Source organism: Toxotes jaculatrix, chromosome 20 (assembly GCF_017976425.1).
Source record: "Toxotes jaculatrix isolate fToxJac2 chromosome 20, fToxJac2.pri, whole genome shotgun sequence".
Taxonomy (NCBI): Eukaryota; Metazoa; Chordata; class Actinopteri; family Toxotidae; genus Toxotes; species Toxotes jaculatrix.
In genome coordinates, this window is record NC_054413.1 from 20,401,404 (window position 1) to 20,416,128 (window position 14,725).

Below are 14,725 nucleotides of genomic sequence, written 5' to 3' on the forward strand. Positions count from 1 at the left end.
TATATTTTCATTTACGAAGCTGTTTGTAATTCAAATGGTTTTGACATTTTATTTCATTTGAAACAAACAGAGGACAGCAGCGTCCTCTGAGTCAGGATGAAACTGGGTTTATATGAAGTGTCAGTGTTGAGAGGCAAAGTCCTGCACAGTTTAAGAGATGAAATGTTGTCACTGAGTGAAGGAAGAATCCATCACAGGAGTCATATTGAAATAATGCCTTTGTGTTTGTGTTTCTCTGCAGCTTCCTCTTGTTCTGGACAATCACTCTGAGGGCATCGACATTCACTTCTGGGTGCGAGTTGTCTCTGCCGCCTCAGACAAGCTGCGAGAGGTAAGGCACAGGCCACGCAGCCGCACCAAGGCCCCGCTCAAAAGTTCACTACCTGCTATTTTTAGCCGTCAGGAAACAGTTGCTTCCTCTTGCCTGAGTTTTTACGCAAACACAGACAGCAGGGGGATATCACTCAGTGCGTATGAGGAAGGCTAAATCCAGAATCCCTCAAAAACAGATACATCATCATTATACGCTGCAGGAACAGGTGAAGCCTCCAGACGTTTATGTGTCTGTGTCTCTCTCTCACTGACATCAAGGCTCTGCCCGTTGTTCAGTTTGGATTATGAACATATTTTACATTTCAGATTAAGATGTGTAAATGGATGAGTGGAAATACCTTTTTGTTTGTTGGGGATGTTTCCATGGGATATTCAGTGTAGCTGACAGTCCGACATCCTGTTGGCGAGACACTTGTCTCTGTCTCGACGGTAGACTTGGAACCACTGAGTCATTGTCCGTCTTTATACAGCACAAAATGAGACGTGTCCTTTGGAAGGTGACGAGGCCAAAAAATCTGGATTGTTGCTTTTTGAACATGGTTTCATTTTGAAGGTAGAACAGCAGATAAGAATGTTTTTAAGTTTGTAAGAGCGTGTGATCCTTTAGTTTACCTGAAACATTCAAACTTGAACAGTGTGTGGTTGTCTGTGGTCCTCTGCAGAGGTTATAATGACTGAACTCCTCCTGTAAAATCATTTTCTTTCATAGCTGCAGCTTCTGTGTTTATCCCACTGTTAGTTTGATTATAACACCATCAACATGTCTCTCCTTGGTTTTCACATGTTGGGGTTTTGTTGTGGTCTTCAGTTAGAAATTCTGAGACATCACATTTTCCTACAGTGTGATGTAGAAACTGACTGTAACCACGAGGATCAGACGTCGTTGCTGTGGAGCAGATTCAGATCATTGAATTCACATTCATGAGCTGATCTACATTAAAATCACTCTGTTCCCATGTAACAAGCATTGGAGATATTTCTGCCAAGCCTCAGAAGCACTGACCCTCCCACTAACTTAACAGTATATATCTCTTACCTCCCTTTCATTTCTACATTTCCACTCAGCACATCTTTAGCAGAGGAGAGCTGTTATGCTGCGTCTGAAGGTTTCCATCTTCTCTGTTCTGTTTTCTTTGCGTCGTCTCTCCACAGTTGTTCCAGAGGAACAGTTCTCAGGAGCTTCTCCAGGCCGTGACTCCTCTCTTCCACAACAGTCTGTCCTTCAGGCAGGTGATGGCCGCTGCCTCCCCCCTGGTGTGCGGTTACACCGAGGGGGCTTTCTCCCGAGTCACTTCCTTTAACTGGTACGAGGACAATAACTACAAAGCCTTCCTGGGCATCAGCAGCGGCAGGACACGGGGCCACTACACGTACGACAACAGCACCAGTGAGTAGAGGACACATGAGTGTGACAGATATCCAGTTTGCCAGATTGTAGTGGACATGACTGATCAGCAGGATGCAGTATCAGTTACAGTACACTGATCTTCACTGATCTTTCCCTCCAGCTCCTTTCTGCAATGATCTGATGAGAGAACTGGAGTCCAACCCTGCCACCAGGATAGTGTGGAACTCCGTCAAACCCATGCTGATGGGGCAGATCCTCTACGCCCCTGACTCGCCGGCCGTCAGACAGATCGTACGAAGTGTAAGCAGCACACGTGGCGGGCGCCTTTATCTGGCACTTGGTGCAGTATCATGGGTTAAAGAGTTAGGGTTAGTTAGCAGGGTTATACAGAAACTCAAAGACAAGAAAGATAATGGAAACTTCATAAAAATAAATAATTTCCACCTTTAGATGTTTTCCATTACTCCATGACACCCGGATCTTTGGTTTGCTGCAGAACAGGCGAGACCACTGCAGGAAACAATGCATGTTCCCTCAGAAGAGGATCAGCTTTCCTCATGTCATGTCCAGCCCTTTGTCTCTAGATGTAGATACGTGTTGGTCAAAGCCCTTCAGGGGGGGAGCAGTCATGGATGGCTTGGTTGCAATGGAAGAACACAAGCTGATGGGCTGTGGTGACTACCACGCAGTCTAGTGGCGCCATGGCTTTGTCAGTGTTATGTAAGCAGCAAGACTCTGTCCTTAAAGATGTGTGATCACACGCACACAAAGAGACACGCACTCGTGTTTCCTCGTACCCGACCTCTAATGCCCTCTTTGTTTTCCTCTTCTCTCAGATTGGGATCTTAATTGCACTAAGAATGCAGTGACCAAGGGGTTAATCCGTTACTTTTCAAGACCAGAAACCTCTTTGTCTGCTTCCTCTTAACTCTGTCATGCATCAGTGTATTTCAGAAGAAAGTCCAGCCGAAGCATCGGGCCTTAGAGCGTATGTTGTCATGTTTTATGTGACTGCTCTTGTGTAATGTTGCCGATGCGTCTCATCTGCATCCTGCCATCACTGCTCTTTGCTGTATTTCTACAAACACTGGAGGGACAAGGCCGTAACGGCAGGATATATTATTTAGGTTTGCATGAAGGCATCAAGCTTGATATTGTAGAGTTTGACAGCTTACAAGTCCTTATTGCTTTTCTGGATTAAGCTAAAAATGATACACACCCAAATTACTGTCTGATAAAATTTATAAATAAGTTAACAAACACATCCATAGGATGGTCCTCTCCTCTCCTCTCACATTAATGCTGTAACAGAGGAATCAGTCGTTCATGAACAGGTTGAGTTTATTTATAATGTTGGATTTGCCTCATGTTCGTTTAGAGACACGTTTTTTCGTGACTTCACTGTTTAGGTGACGGCGACAGTTCTCACAGACGCAGCACAACAAGTTTAACATATATTTATTCAGTCAGCAAACATTTGATGTGTTTGCCACGTCCTCCTTACATGGAGGCCGGGAGTCCGTGTTTAGGTTTTTTTTGTACTGAGTGTAGTTGATAGTTGTGGAAGTTAGTGCTCACTGTGTTTCAGCTTTGTTTTTACCACTGTGTACACATGCATATGCAAAGAACAGCCTACATCTTGGCTAACGACAAGATCCTTTGACTGCGCCCTTGAAGAAATCGCCTAAAGAAACCCCCCCCCCCGCCCACAACACACACACACACACACACACACACACACACACACACACACACACACACACACACACACACACACACACACACACGCACACTGACACCCCCCCCCCCCCTCCTCCGTTCTTCTCTTCCCTGCTATTTTAAACAGCCCTGGGGAATGAGGAAGTGCTCACTTGTGGGAACCTGACTGGGATTCACTGGGCAGGCTGAATGCATTCGGCCAGTTGTCACCAACGGCCTCCATTGTCACCGCATCTCCATTGTCCCCATTGTCACCCAAAATCAGACACACACAAGAGGCGTTTAATTGGGTGTACTCTTGAGCGCTTTCATCCCCCACTGCACATGACTGAATACTGAAAATAGCCAGTGTTTGGTGTTTGCCACACAAAGCACTGTACCCACACACATCCAGGGTTTTAACGATAAGCGTGCAGTAAATATTTGACGATTTGGCACAGAGTGCGTTTGTTGCACAGTTGCTGGTTATCTGAACAGGCCCGCGGGAATTCTTTGTGTGAGAATGTGTGTGTTGTCTTTTCAAAAGCCTGTTTTCACAGAGAGTTCAATGTGGGAATGGTATGTAGCAGGAGATTAGGAGAGCTGTGACAGTGTGTGTATTAGAGTTTGTGAGTGTTGTGTACACATGTGCACGTTATACATGTGAGGATTTGATGTTTACCTCAACATGTTCATTTCTTCTGCGTGAGCAAAATGTGTGTATGTGAAGCCAGATACGGGAACGTGTGATAGATGATAGATGTGTGAACATGTTTATTTTTGATAATAATGTCCTGTAATTTCACACACACACACACACACACACACTTTCACCCCTCCTGCAGGCTAACACTACATTTGAGGAGCTGGAGAGGCTGAGGACGATGGGGAAGGCCTGGGAGGAAGTGGCTCCTCAGATCTGGGCTTTTTTCCAAGATGGAGTCCAAGTCAGGATGATCCGGGTAAGACAGCAGTGTGGTGTTCCTGAATAACTGGGCTTAACTAGTTCACCAGAACACCACAAATAATGAGGATAGTGATGAAGAAGGTTTATTGAATCACATGTTCATTGTAGAAACATATTGGAAGAGTCAGTGAATAAAACACAAAACCATCACTTCATCACATTAAACTTCAAATACAACTACATTCCAGCTCTGCTGTGCCCAGTACAGCAGATCAGGATCTACTTACATCCAATGCTTTACAACTGTCTCTTTGAATGAGCTGATTAGTGCTGTTGTTTTCTTTTCATCCTGATCTTTGACTGATAATTTTTGCTGAGGTCTCAGGAGTTCACAGTTTCCTGCTCAAATATAGAACTTCATCTTTCCAAAATATGTCACCTCTTTCCCTTTTCCATTTATCCTTTGCTTCCCTTTAACTGATGAAAACGTTCTTTTGTTTCAGGACACCATATGTAATCCATCGGTGATGGATTTCATTGACAGGAGTCTAGAGGAGGCGCCGTTCTCCTCCAAACACATCCTCAACTTCCTGTACAACGGCCCACCAGAGGACCGTCCAGCTGACATGCCTGATTTTGATTGGCGAAACATCTTCAACCTCACTGACCGGGTCATTCGGATGCTGAACCAGTACGGGGATGTGAGTAGGCGTTACTGTTCGTGTAGAATAGACTCTTTGACAAAATGTATGTGTCTCTGAAATAGCTCTGGCTGGACAGCATTTCATCAGGAACACCTGTGCACCTGCTTATTCATGCAGCTCTCAGAGCCTCAGAGGGAGGTTTACAGCATCTGATGGATCCATGGTGTTCCTAATAAAGTGCTTGGTTAGTGTGTGTACCAGCATACAAAATTATACTGACTGGTAAAAGAAGGCTCTAAGTGTCCAGATGAAAATGAGGTGTCAGGATCATTTTTGCTAACTTTTTCAAATGTGGACTGTTTTTCCACATTTCACGTCACCTGAAATGTCAAGTTCCAGGACGAGCCTATTCATGAAATAATCCAATTAGGCACAGGTCTTTTCCCTTGTTGATTTCAATACCCCGGTTGCCTAACCACTGCGTCCTCGATTCCACTCTTGACGTGATGTGAGAGTTTAGGTAAACTGTCTTTGCACTCTTCAATTTGTCTCTCTGTGCAGGGACATGGAAATCTACCCAGGTGGGCGAGAGCCAGAGAAACAAACTAGCTGTCGAGTCTCCTTTGTGTACTGCTGATGGAGTGGAGGGTTAGAAAAACCAAAACACATCACATACCTTCTCTTGTGAAGGCCCTCCACTTTTAAAGAGGGCCAGTGCATTTGAAACAAAGTTAGAATCAGCCCTTACACTGTGGGGGCTAATCTGGATGAGAGGCCTGTCTCCCTGGGCGGTGACATGGGGGGCACCTGGGGGCATGGCTGGGTGGATGGTTGGTGCTCTTTGTTTTTGTCCAAGTTGAAGCTTACAGCACTTGAGTGTGACAGGGAGAGTGGGAACGACTGAGGCCGATTAGATACAGCTGTCACTCCATCCACCATCCTTTATAAAGCAACAACAATGACCGTGGGCTTGATGGCTGGTTGGCTGCATGTCGGTGGCATGCATGCGTGTCACGCCACACAGCGGGGCTGCAGGGTTAGCTGGTGAAGGCTTGGATAAATTAAGGGACGGCCTTTGAGACTTGAACTATTTGTTGTGCATGTTTAGACTGTACTGTGCCTGTATACATAGATTCTGTGTGTGTGTGTGTTTGTGTGTGTGTGTGTGTGTGTGTGTGTGTGTGTGTGTGTGTGTGTGTGTGTGTGTGTGTGTGTGTGCGTGTGCTTTGGGTTTGGGTGGGTATTGGTGCATGTCAGTGGTAAATGGTTGTTTCGGAGTGTTTCTCCTCCCTATTTGCATTAGCCAACAGTGAATAGCTGTTTCTGACTTGCTTTACAGGGAGCGGACAACCACTGCTCAGATGTCACTGCACATGTGCACGTAGCGTGTGGGTCACAGTGACTTACTGATACTGACCTCGCTAAATGCTAAAGGATTCAGAAAGAAGCCATTTTCTGACTGATAAACTCTTACTGTTACTCACCTGAAGCCGTGTAAGTGACGTGGCTCTGATCAGGTGAAAGATCTGAACGTCTACAGGACGGACTGACTTTTCATGGGCCCCAGAGGACGACGCCTAATGACTCTGGTGATCCTCTGACTTTTCATCTGTCTCCAGTCTCTGGTTCATATTTGTGGTTTTGAGTGAGAGAGTTTGGTTCAGACATTCATGTCCCCCTCAGGATAAATGGTGACGGTGTCCCGGTGACGGTGTGGTAACTCTTCATCCATCATCATCATTTTCCCACAGTACATGTGAATTTTAAATTCAAAAATCTTAAGTCACATGTTTCAAAGTGACGCTGCCGGTGACCTAAAGCCAAACTGACATGACCACATTTTAAAGTGAAATTCACTTACTACTTGTAAAATGCTGTTTTGCTGATCGTCCTCTGACCCCTGGAGTTTTCCCTGACCTGAGATCAGTCCAGTTATGTGTGCTGTCTGTCTTGCTGGTTCTCCCTCAGTGCGTGAACCTGGATAAGTTTGTGCCTCTGCCTGATGAGGATACCCTCACTCATCGGGCTTTGGACCTGCTGGAGCACGGAAAGTTCTGGGCAGGCCTTGTCTTTGTAAATATGTACCCTTGGACCACCAATGTCCCGCCTCATGTTAAGTTCAAGATCCGTATGGATATTGACGCCGTGGAGCGAACCAATAAGGTCAAAGACAGGTTAGAATCAAAGTCCGGTGGAAATATTGGGTTTAGCGTAATGATGAGAAACTCAGAGACTAAATATGTGTGTGTTACTCAGGTACTGGGATCCTGGACCCAGAGCTGATCCTATGGACGACCTCCGCTACGTTTGGGGTGGCTTTGCTTACCTTCAGGACATAATAGAGCATGGGATCATCAAGACTCAGACAGGGAAGGAGTGGCCGCTGGGTGTTTACCTTCAGCAGATGCCCTACCCATGTTATGTGGATGATCTGTGAGTGGAAAACACGATCATTAATAACTTGTGAACTGATTGTTGACTTTATTTGAGCTTTCACTACGTCTCTCTCCTCCGCCTCCTTTCCTCTCCCCCTCCTCCATCCAGCTTCATGCTGACTTTGAACCGCTGTTTCCCCATCTTCATGGTGCTGGCCTGGGTCTACTCCGTGTCCATGATAGTCAAGAGTATTGTTCTGGAGAAGGAACTCCGTCTGAAGGAGACGCTGAAGGCCACGGGGGTCACCAATGGCGTCATCTGGTCCACCTGGTTTATTGACAGCTTCATTATGATGGGCACTAGCACCGCCCTCCTCACCGCCATCATCATGGTGAGGGACAGTGGACCAAGACTCTTGTCTTTGTCTCATACTCAGTCATGTTTAGGCAGGTGTAAACACTGATAGTTCATTGTATGTGTGAACCAGCTCCTATAGAGTGTCCAAACCTTTCTCCCCTTTTCACTTTAATGGCGTTTAGTTGCCATTTTTACCTTTAAAATTCATTCTACAATCCATGTTTTACCAGAGACACCCAATCCACCTGTGATGCTAATGACTCTTAATGATGAACCCCCAGTGTCTCTCATCATGTTAACTAGCTTTGCTATAAATGTCAAGATAACATCAATTTCTACTGCAAATCATTATCAGATTTTTTCTGTGAAATAAGTCATTAATGATACTGGCTCACTGATTGCATACTCACCCTGTCAATCATTAATGTGTGATTAATGAAGTGCTGTGAATACCATGACATCATGGGAAATATGTCAGTGCCTTTGCAGGAATGAGCTGGTTAAAGATTAGCACCTCTGTAAGTCCAGACTCCTCTCGTAATCCAAAAGTGAGATGGGCTGTTCTGCCCCCCAGTGGTTACTTTGTGTAAGACAGTGTCTTAAACTGAGATCAACCAAATAAAATGAGTTTAATGCAAATTGTGATGCAAAATATATTCTGTAAAATTTGAAATACAGTGAAGATAAAAATGTAATTTCTTGGTTTTAACATTTTTTACTGTATGTACAGCAGCTTTCTCTGAAGCAGTCAGATAATCATCCAGTGCACTGCAGCTGAAAACATCTGTGTGTCTGTCTCTCCAGGGAGGGAGGGTACTGAACTACAGTAATCCAATCATCCTCTTCCTCTTTCTGCTCACCTTCACTACGGCTACCATCATGCAATGCTTCCTCCTCAGCGTCTTCTTCAACCAGGCCAACCTGGCAGCAGCCTGCTGCGGCATTGTTTACTTCACCCTTTACCTTCCTCACATCTTCTGCTTCGCCTGGCAGGACCGCATCACCAAAGACATGAAGATCCTGGTGGTGGGTGTCACATTGCTGCACAACATACAATAAACATATATAAATAACATATCTGTCAAATCATTAAAGTGAATAAGCTCTGCCACATAATGTAAGTCTAGCTCCATCTACAGTGTCCATCCTGAAAACCTCTCTTCCCTCAGAGTTTGCTGTCCCAGGTGGCGTTTGGCTTTGGGACAGAGTACTTGTCAAGGTACGAAGAGCAGGGTCTGGGTCTGCAGTGGGACAACATCCAGACCAGCCCTCTGGAGGGGGACGAGTTCTCCTTCCTCACTTCCATCTGCATGATGGGCCTGGACACGGCTCTGTATGCTGTGCTGGCCTGGTACCTGGACAATGTCTTCCCCGGTCAGTGTGTGAGAGAAGTGAAGGGTTAGGTTGCAGCTTCCACTGCTACATGTCGTCATGTTACTTTCATGGATGGTTTCTGGGACGCAGCTTGTTTGATTTATTTACATATTTACAGTATCTCAGGTCTTACATATTTTCTCTTTCCATCACAGGACAGTATGGAATCGGTCGACCTTTTTACTTCCCCTTCCTGCCCTGTTACTGGCTCAACACTGTGGCTCCAGCTTCCAGTAAGTGTCTCACCATTTACCCTGAGGATTATTCTAAAATGAATATGTCTTCTTCATGTCTGAGATCCCGAGGACCTGGACTGTGTCTGTGACATAACTGCATCAATCTCAGGCCAAAGTCTCTTTTATATTCTGTTATTTTCTCAAAGGCAACAACAGACTTGAGCTGGATAAAAAAGGGTTTGATAACCTGGCAAACAAGGATCAAGGAGAGCAGCAGAAAAAAGAGGAGGAGGAGGAGGTGGAGGAGGAAAACCAAGACCAGGAGAAAAAGCAGGACAAAGCCAAGACTTTGGAGCAGACCACATCATGTGAACATCAGGATCAGCGGGAGAGGCTGGGGATGGAGAACCAGGCGGAGGGCGAGGAGAACCAGGAGAAAGATGGTAAAACAGCTGCTTAAAGTTTTTTTTGTTATTTAAAAAAGCTTCATTATCAGGACGTTTCCTCACTTCCCCTCTCTGCCAGTCAGCTTCACTGAGTCGATACTCAGTGCTCCTGTGTGTATTTGCACTTGCTGGCACATGTGAACACACACGGCTTCTCACGTTAATGAATGATGGGAGCTGTTTTCTTTGCAGTCTGACCTTGTCGTGTGTGTCCTGCCTCTTTCACACACATTCGGGAAATAAAATCACACTTGTTACTTTCTGAGAAGAGATAATAATGTGAGACGTTGATATGAACGACACTGTTCGTGGCGTGGTTGAACTTTTTCATAGTAATCATTCTGTTGCTTTGCTTACTTGGCAGACAGGCCTGCGGTGATGTGTTATGCCCTTTAAATGTACTGAAACAGTTTTCACTCCTGGTCCGGACAGATCAGTGAGGTCTACCTGTGTGTGGTTGTCCTTCCTGTGTGCAGGTCAGTCGTTCTTTGAGGCAGAGCCAGCCGACCTGGTGAAGGGTGTTTGTATCCAGGGCCTGGTCAAGGTTTTCGGCAGTGCCTCCAGGCCGGCGGTGGATGGCCTCAGCATCAGTTTTTATGAGAGCCAGATCACTGCCTTTCTGGGCCACAACGGGGCCGGGAAGACCACCACCATGTATGTCACACAGATGCTCTACATGCAGCTATACACGCCAGAAGGCTGAATGCTGAACATGTAGAACATTGTCTGAAGTGTCTCTGTCCTTCTCTCTTTCTGTCTCTCCTCCCAGGTCTATTTTGACCGGTATGTTCCCTCCCACCTCGGGGACAGCCACCATTTATGGCAAGGACATCCGCACAGACATGGACACCATCCGTCTGTCTCTGGGAATGTGCCCCCAACACAACATCCTTTTTCAGCAGTGAGTTACTCCCATCACATTTAGTCAAAACATGTGTAAACATGTGATGAGGAGTCTCTGCTGCGTTTTTCTTTGCACCCAGCTGAGTGTTCATCAGACCGTGTGATATATAAACGAGTTTTATAATTCTAACAGGGTCCTCGCCTTGTCCTCGTTCTCTTGTTGTGTGTCAGTATGACTGTAGCAGAGCAGATCCTGTTCTACTCGCTGCTGAAAGGCCGTCCGATAGCAGAGGCAGAGGAGGAGGTGGAGAACATGCTGCAGGATCTGGGTCTGCCTCACAAGAGAGATGAACTGACCCAGAACCTCTCAGGTCTGTCTGCAAACAGATTATTGCTCAGTGTCATGCAGACTGCACACACACACACACACGCACACGCACACTGCTGTGTCAGTACTGTATGGTGTTCTGATTCAGGAGGCATGCAGAGGAAGCTGTCAGTCGCCTTGGCGTTTGTTGGTGGAGCTAAGGTGGTGATCCTGGATGAGCCCACCTCAGGGGTGGATCCTTACTCCAGACGCTCCATTTGGGACCTGCTGCTGAAATACCGTGCAGGTAACGCTGACACCTGCTGGTTCGAGGAGGGTATAGAGTCCTAGTGTCACAGATCATGTTCCTAAACACAGGAAACATTCACTCACTGTTTTTATTTTGATGTAATTGGGATCATCATATCTTACAATAATCTCTGAGATGTGTTGTGAGCTCCACATTAACTGTTCCTCACCACGAATGTTGTTTACTGAGTAATAATTAGTTTTTGTCTCAATCAACCATTTAACATAACGTTGTTTGCTTTTGTGACAAATTCCAAATTTCTGTTGACAGGAAAACATTTTAGTCTCATAACAAATATTATTATACAACTCTGACACATTTCAGGATTAAGTTTCTTTGTTAGAGGTTAGATGATGAACTGGCCTGACAGGTTTGTCTGGTCAGGCCACAGCACTGGCAGCAGGTCTGAAAGTGAACCCGAACATCAGTCCACTGTGTCTGTGTCACATGTCAGAGCGCAGATGCTTCCTGTCACATTCTTTGACAGCACAACAGTTTTATTAGATCTCGGCTGAGCTAAGAGAGAAAGTAAATCAGAGTCATCAAACATCTTTCCTTCTTTTATTTCTCGCTCTTCATCCTGTCTTCATTGTCCCACTCTGTCCCCGGTCTGCAGGGCGTACGGTGATAATGTCCACCCACCACATGGACGAGGCCGACCTGCTGAGCGACCGGGTGGCGATCATCTCACAGGGTCGCCTTTACTGCTGCGGTTCCCCAATCTTCCTCAAGAACTGTTTCGGCGCCGGTTTCTACCTAACTCTTGTGCGACGAATGAAACATGACGCTCCCAAGGTGACAGAATGGAGAAGTGAATGTTGGGTCAAAATGTTAGAGGGTGGTAGTTTTGCAAATGAGTGATGAATTCATGCTGAAGGTGGATTCATTGTAAAACCAGAATTAGATCTAATCTGGGCAGAAAAGCGTTTAGAGCACAGCACACAGCGATTCTGAAATCCTGATTAACAATAATAATAAATAAAGTAATAAATGAAACACAGACTCTAACATGTTCATCCTGAGGTGGATGTGTCCATGTGGTCGAGGAAACAGATGATTCAGCATTTTTTAGCAGGACACACTGAACGACAGACAGTGTGACGTGTGTGTAAATAAGTTCTCATGAGAACAAGGGGAAGAAAATAATTCACGCAGCAGATATTAATACCACTCATGGTTTGTGGTAACATTTTGTCCTCCAGGTCAGCTGCGACTGTACGGAGGACTGCTCCTGTAAATGCTCCCAATGCTCAAAGTTCAAAGCGAACGCGGAGGAGAACCAGGCTGCAGACAGACAGATGGACGGTAAGGCCGCCATTCAGTCTATTCATATTCAAAATATATACAAAAGGACAATATCTCGCTGTCATGTTGATGAATAGCACCTCTGCGTTGGATTGTAGTCAGTCCACTCCCTGTACCTGCTGTCAGCACACCTGGAAACACCCTGTACTCACTGTGCTCTGTCGACGGCCGTGTGCCTTCTACAGTCCTATTAAAGCTCAAACACGTGGAGCGTTGCCCAACTACATCCCACAGTTTCATTTAGTACATTCTACTGTTGTTGCAGCACCAACTGTAACTGTGAGAAGATACAGCAGCAGAAAGTAGAATTTCTCTCAAATGGCTGAATTTCACACGTGGCATGTTAAATAGAAACATAAGAGAATTAAGAGAGAAAAAGACAAAATGAAGAGGAACGTATTCAGTGCACAGAGCAGCTGTGACAGAGGTTAAAATAATCAGCTTCTCTCACTCACCTGCAGGAAACATGGAAAGCATCACGGCCCTGGTCCATCATCACGTGCCGCAGGCTCGTCTGATCGAGGCCATCGGCCAGGAGCTGACCTACCTGCTTCCCAACCGCAACTTCCAGCCCAGGGCCTACGCCAGCCTCTTCAGGGAGCTGGAGGAAACCCTGGTGGACATTGGCCTCAGCAGCTTTGGTGTGTCCGACACATCACTGGAGGAGGTGACTGGAAGCATTGTAGTAATCATAGCAAAATCAAAACAGTCTTATGCATTTACATATTTAAACTGTGGTCCCAGCACTTAAACTGACACTTTCTTTTCTAGATCTTCCTGAAGGTCACAGCTGATGGGAATGCAACCAACAGGAAATGTATACAAGGTAAAAAAAGAATAACATTACAAAGTTTTTGCAGCACTTTTTCTCTTCCTCTTCATTTTGTGGTGTGTCTGAAGGTGTGTAGCTGTATCCCCCTGTTTTCTCCATCTTCTTCTCATCATGTGAGTTGTATCCTTTGTGTCCCACTCTCTAACTCTCCCAGACAAGAAATCACTGCAGCAGATTTCTCGAGCTAGTTTCTGTGGATTCAACAGAGTGGCTGTTGATATGGAGCCGCGAAAAGGTGACCGGCTCTCAGCTGACAGCTCGGGACAAAAGCTGCTGTTGTGGAAAAAACAAATGAGTCTCTGTAATTTAAGACGGTCTTTAATGTGTTGGAAGATAAAACCTAGCCAACCTTCCTTCGTTGAATAAAAAAAAGCCGTAACGTCATTTCATCCATTCATGACAACATGTTTCAGCAGTGTGTTTTTCCTGACAGCAGCTGAATGCACAGAGCTTCAGCTTTGGGATTTTCACTAGTGGCATGTGACCATTATAAACATACATCGCTGGCATTCAGCCTTTTGCCTATAGACACGTAGAGCAATGCTGTCAATGCATAGGCTCATACTTCTTGGTCACTGGAGGATAAACATGCTTGGCTTGCTGCCTGCCTCTTCACTGCAGCTGACACTGTCTGTGTAAGTCAGTCTGTGCACAGTGTAACGTGGACTCTGTCCTCCAGAGACAGATGGAGCTCCTCATGCCAATGGCCAGGGCCCATGTGATGTCCTGGAAGGCGGCGCAGGCAGAGGCTCCTACCAGGTCAGAGGCCTGTGTCTGACCCTCAAACAGTTCTTCGCTCTGCTGATCAAGAGGCTGCATCACGCCACCCGCTCCTACAAAGACTTCTTCGCTCAGGTAACCTTAGTTTAATTGAATACACCATCACCGCTGTAACCTTCACAGCATGTTTTATAAGTTTTACATTTATTGGACACAGTCTAAAATCTAAATTTGAGAACAAGGTTGACTTTGACTGGACCTGGTCGTTTTGTCCCACACAGGCCACCGTTGGGCTGTTTTTTTGGTCTGGTTTTAAATCACCTCTCTGTCTCTGTCTCTGGTAGATTGTGCTGCCAGCCAGTTTTGTTTTCCTGGCACTGACATTCACTCTGATCGTTCCACCTTTCGGGGAGTATCCAAGCCTGACCCTCAGTCCCTGGATGTACGGACGACAGTACACCTTCTTCAGGTGACACTACATCACCTAATGCTATTTAGTGGTCTGGAGTCTTACTGAATTTAATTAGATCAGTACGATACTTTTAACTGAATTTGGCTAAACAGGCTAAATTAATAATGTTTCCTGATTTTCTGATCTTGTCTTTCACCTTTTTGTCCTCTGCAGTAATGAGCGTCCTACAGATGCTCAGATGAGATACTTTGGGGAGGTGTTGCTGGACAAGCCTGGCTTTGGCACTCGCTGCATGGTGGATGAGCCGCTGGAGTGAGTAACCTCCACAGTTTTATCT

At 45.7% G+C, this 14,725-nt stretch overlaps 1 protein-coding gene across 1 annotated transcript in view; it reads left to right on the forward strand.

Annotated features, from left to right (window-relative positions):
* The window catches only part of abca4a (ATP-binding cassette, sub-family A (ABC1), member 4a), a 28,464-nt gene that overhangs the window by 6,812 nt on the left and 6,927 nt on the right, over positions 1–14,725 (forward strand). Inside the window, exons 7-29 of the mRNA XM_041065549.1 lie at positions 242–331; positions 1,486–1,720; positions 1,842–1,981; positions 4,225–4,341; positions 4,790–4,987; positions 6,899–7,104; positions 7,187–7,363; positions 7,475–7,697; positions 8,468–8,689; positions 8,833–9,037; positions 9,193–9,270; positions 9,420–9,656; positions 10,136–10,313; positions 10,429–10,560; positions 10,734–10,873; positions 10,979–11,116; positions 11,736–11,914; positions 12,322–12,424; positions 12,886–13,091; positions 13,196–13,250; positions 13,936–14,111; positions 14,321–14,445; positions 14,602–14,700. Coding sequence (XP_040921483.1) covers positions 242–331; positions 1,486–1,720; positions 1,842–1,981; positions 4,225–4,341; positions 4,790–4,987; positions 6,899–7,104; positions 7,187–7,363; positions 7,475–7,697; positions 8,468–8,689; positions 8,833–9,037; positions 9,193–9,270; positions 9,420–9,656; positions 10,136–10,313; positions 10,429–10,560; positions 10,734–10,873; positions 10,979–11,116; positions 11,736–11,914; positions 12,322–12,424; positions 12,886–13,091; positions 13,196–13,250; positions 13,936–14,111; positions 14,321–14,445; positions 14,602–14,700 — 3,659 coding nt within the window. The remainder of the gene's footprint in view (positions 1–241; positions 332–1,485; positions 1,721–1,841; positions 1,982–4,224; positions 4,342–4,789; positions 4,988–6,898; positions 7,105–7,186; positions 7,364–7,474; positions 7,698–8,467; positions 8,690–8,832; positions 9,038–9,192; positions 9,271–9,419; positions 9,657–10,135; positions 10,314–10,428; positions 10,561–10,733; positions 10,874–10,978; positions 11,117–11,735; positions 11,915–12,321; positions 12,425–12,885; positions 13,092–13,195; positions 13,251–13,935; positions 14,112–14,320; positions 14,446–14,601; positions 14,701–14,725) is intronic.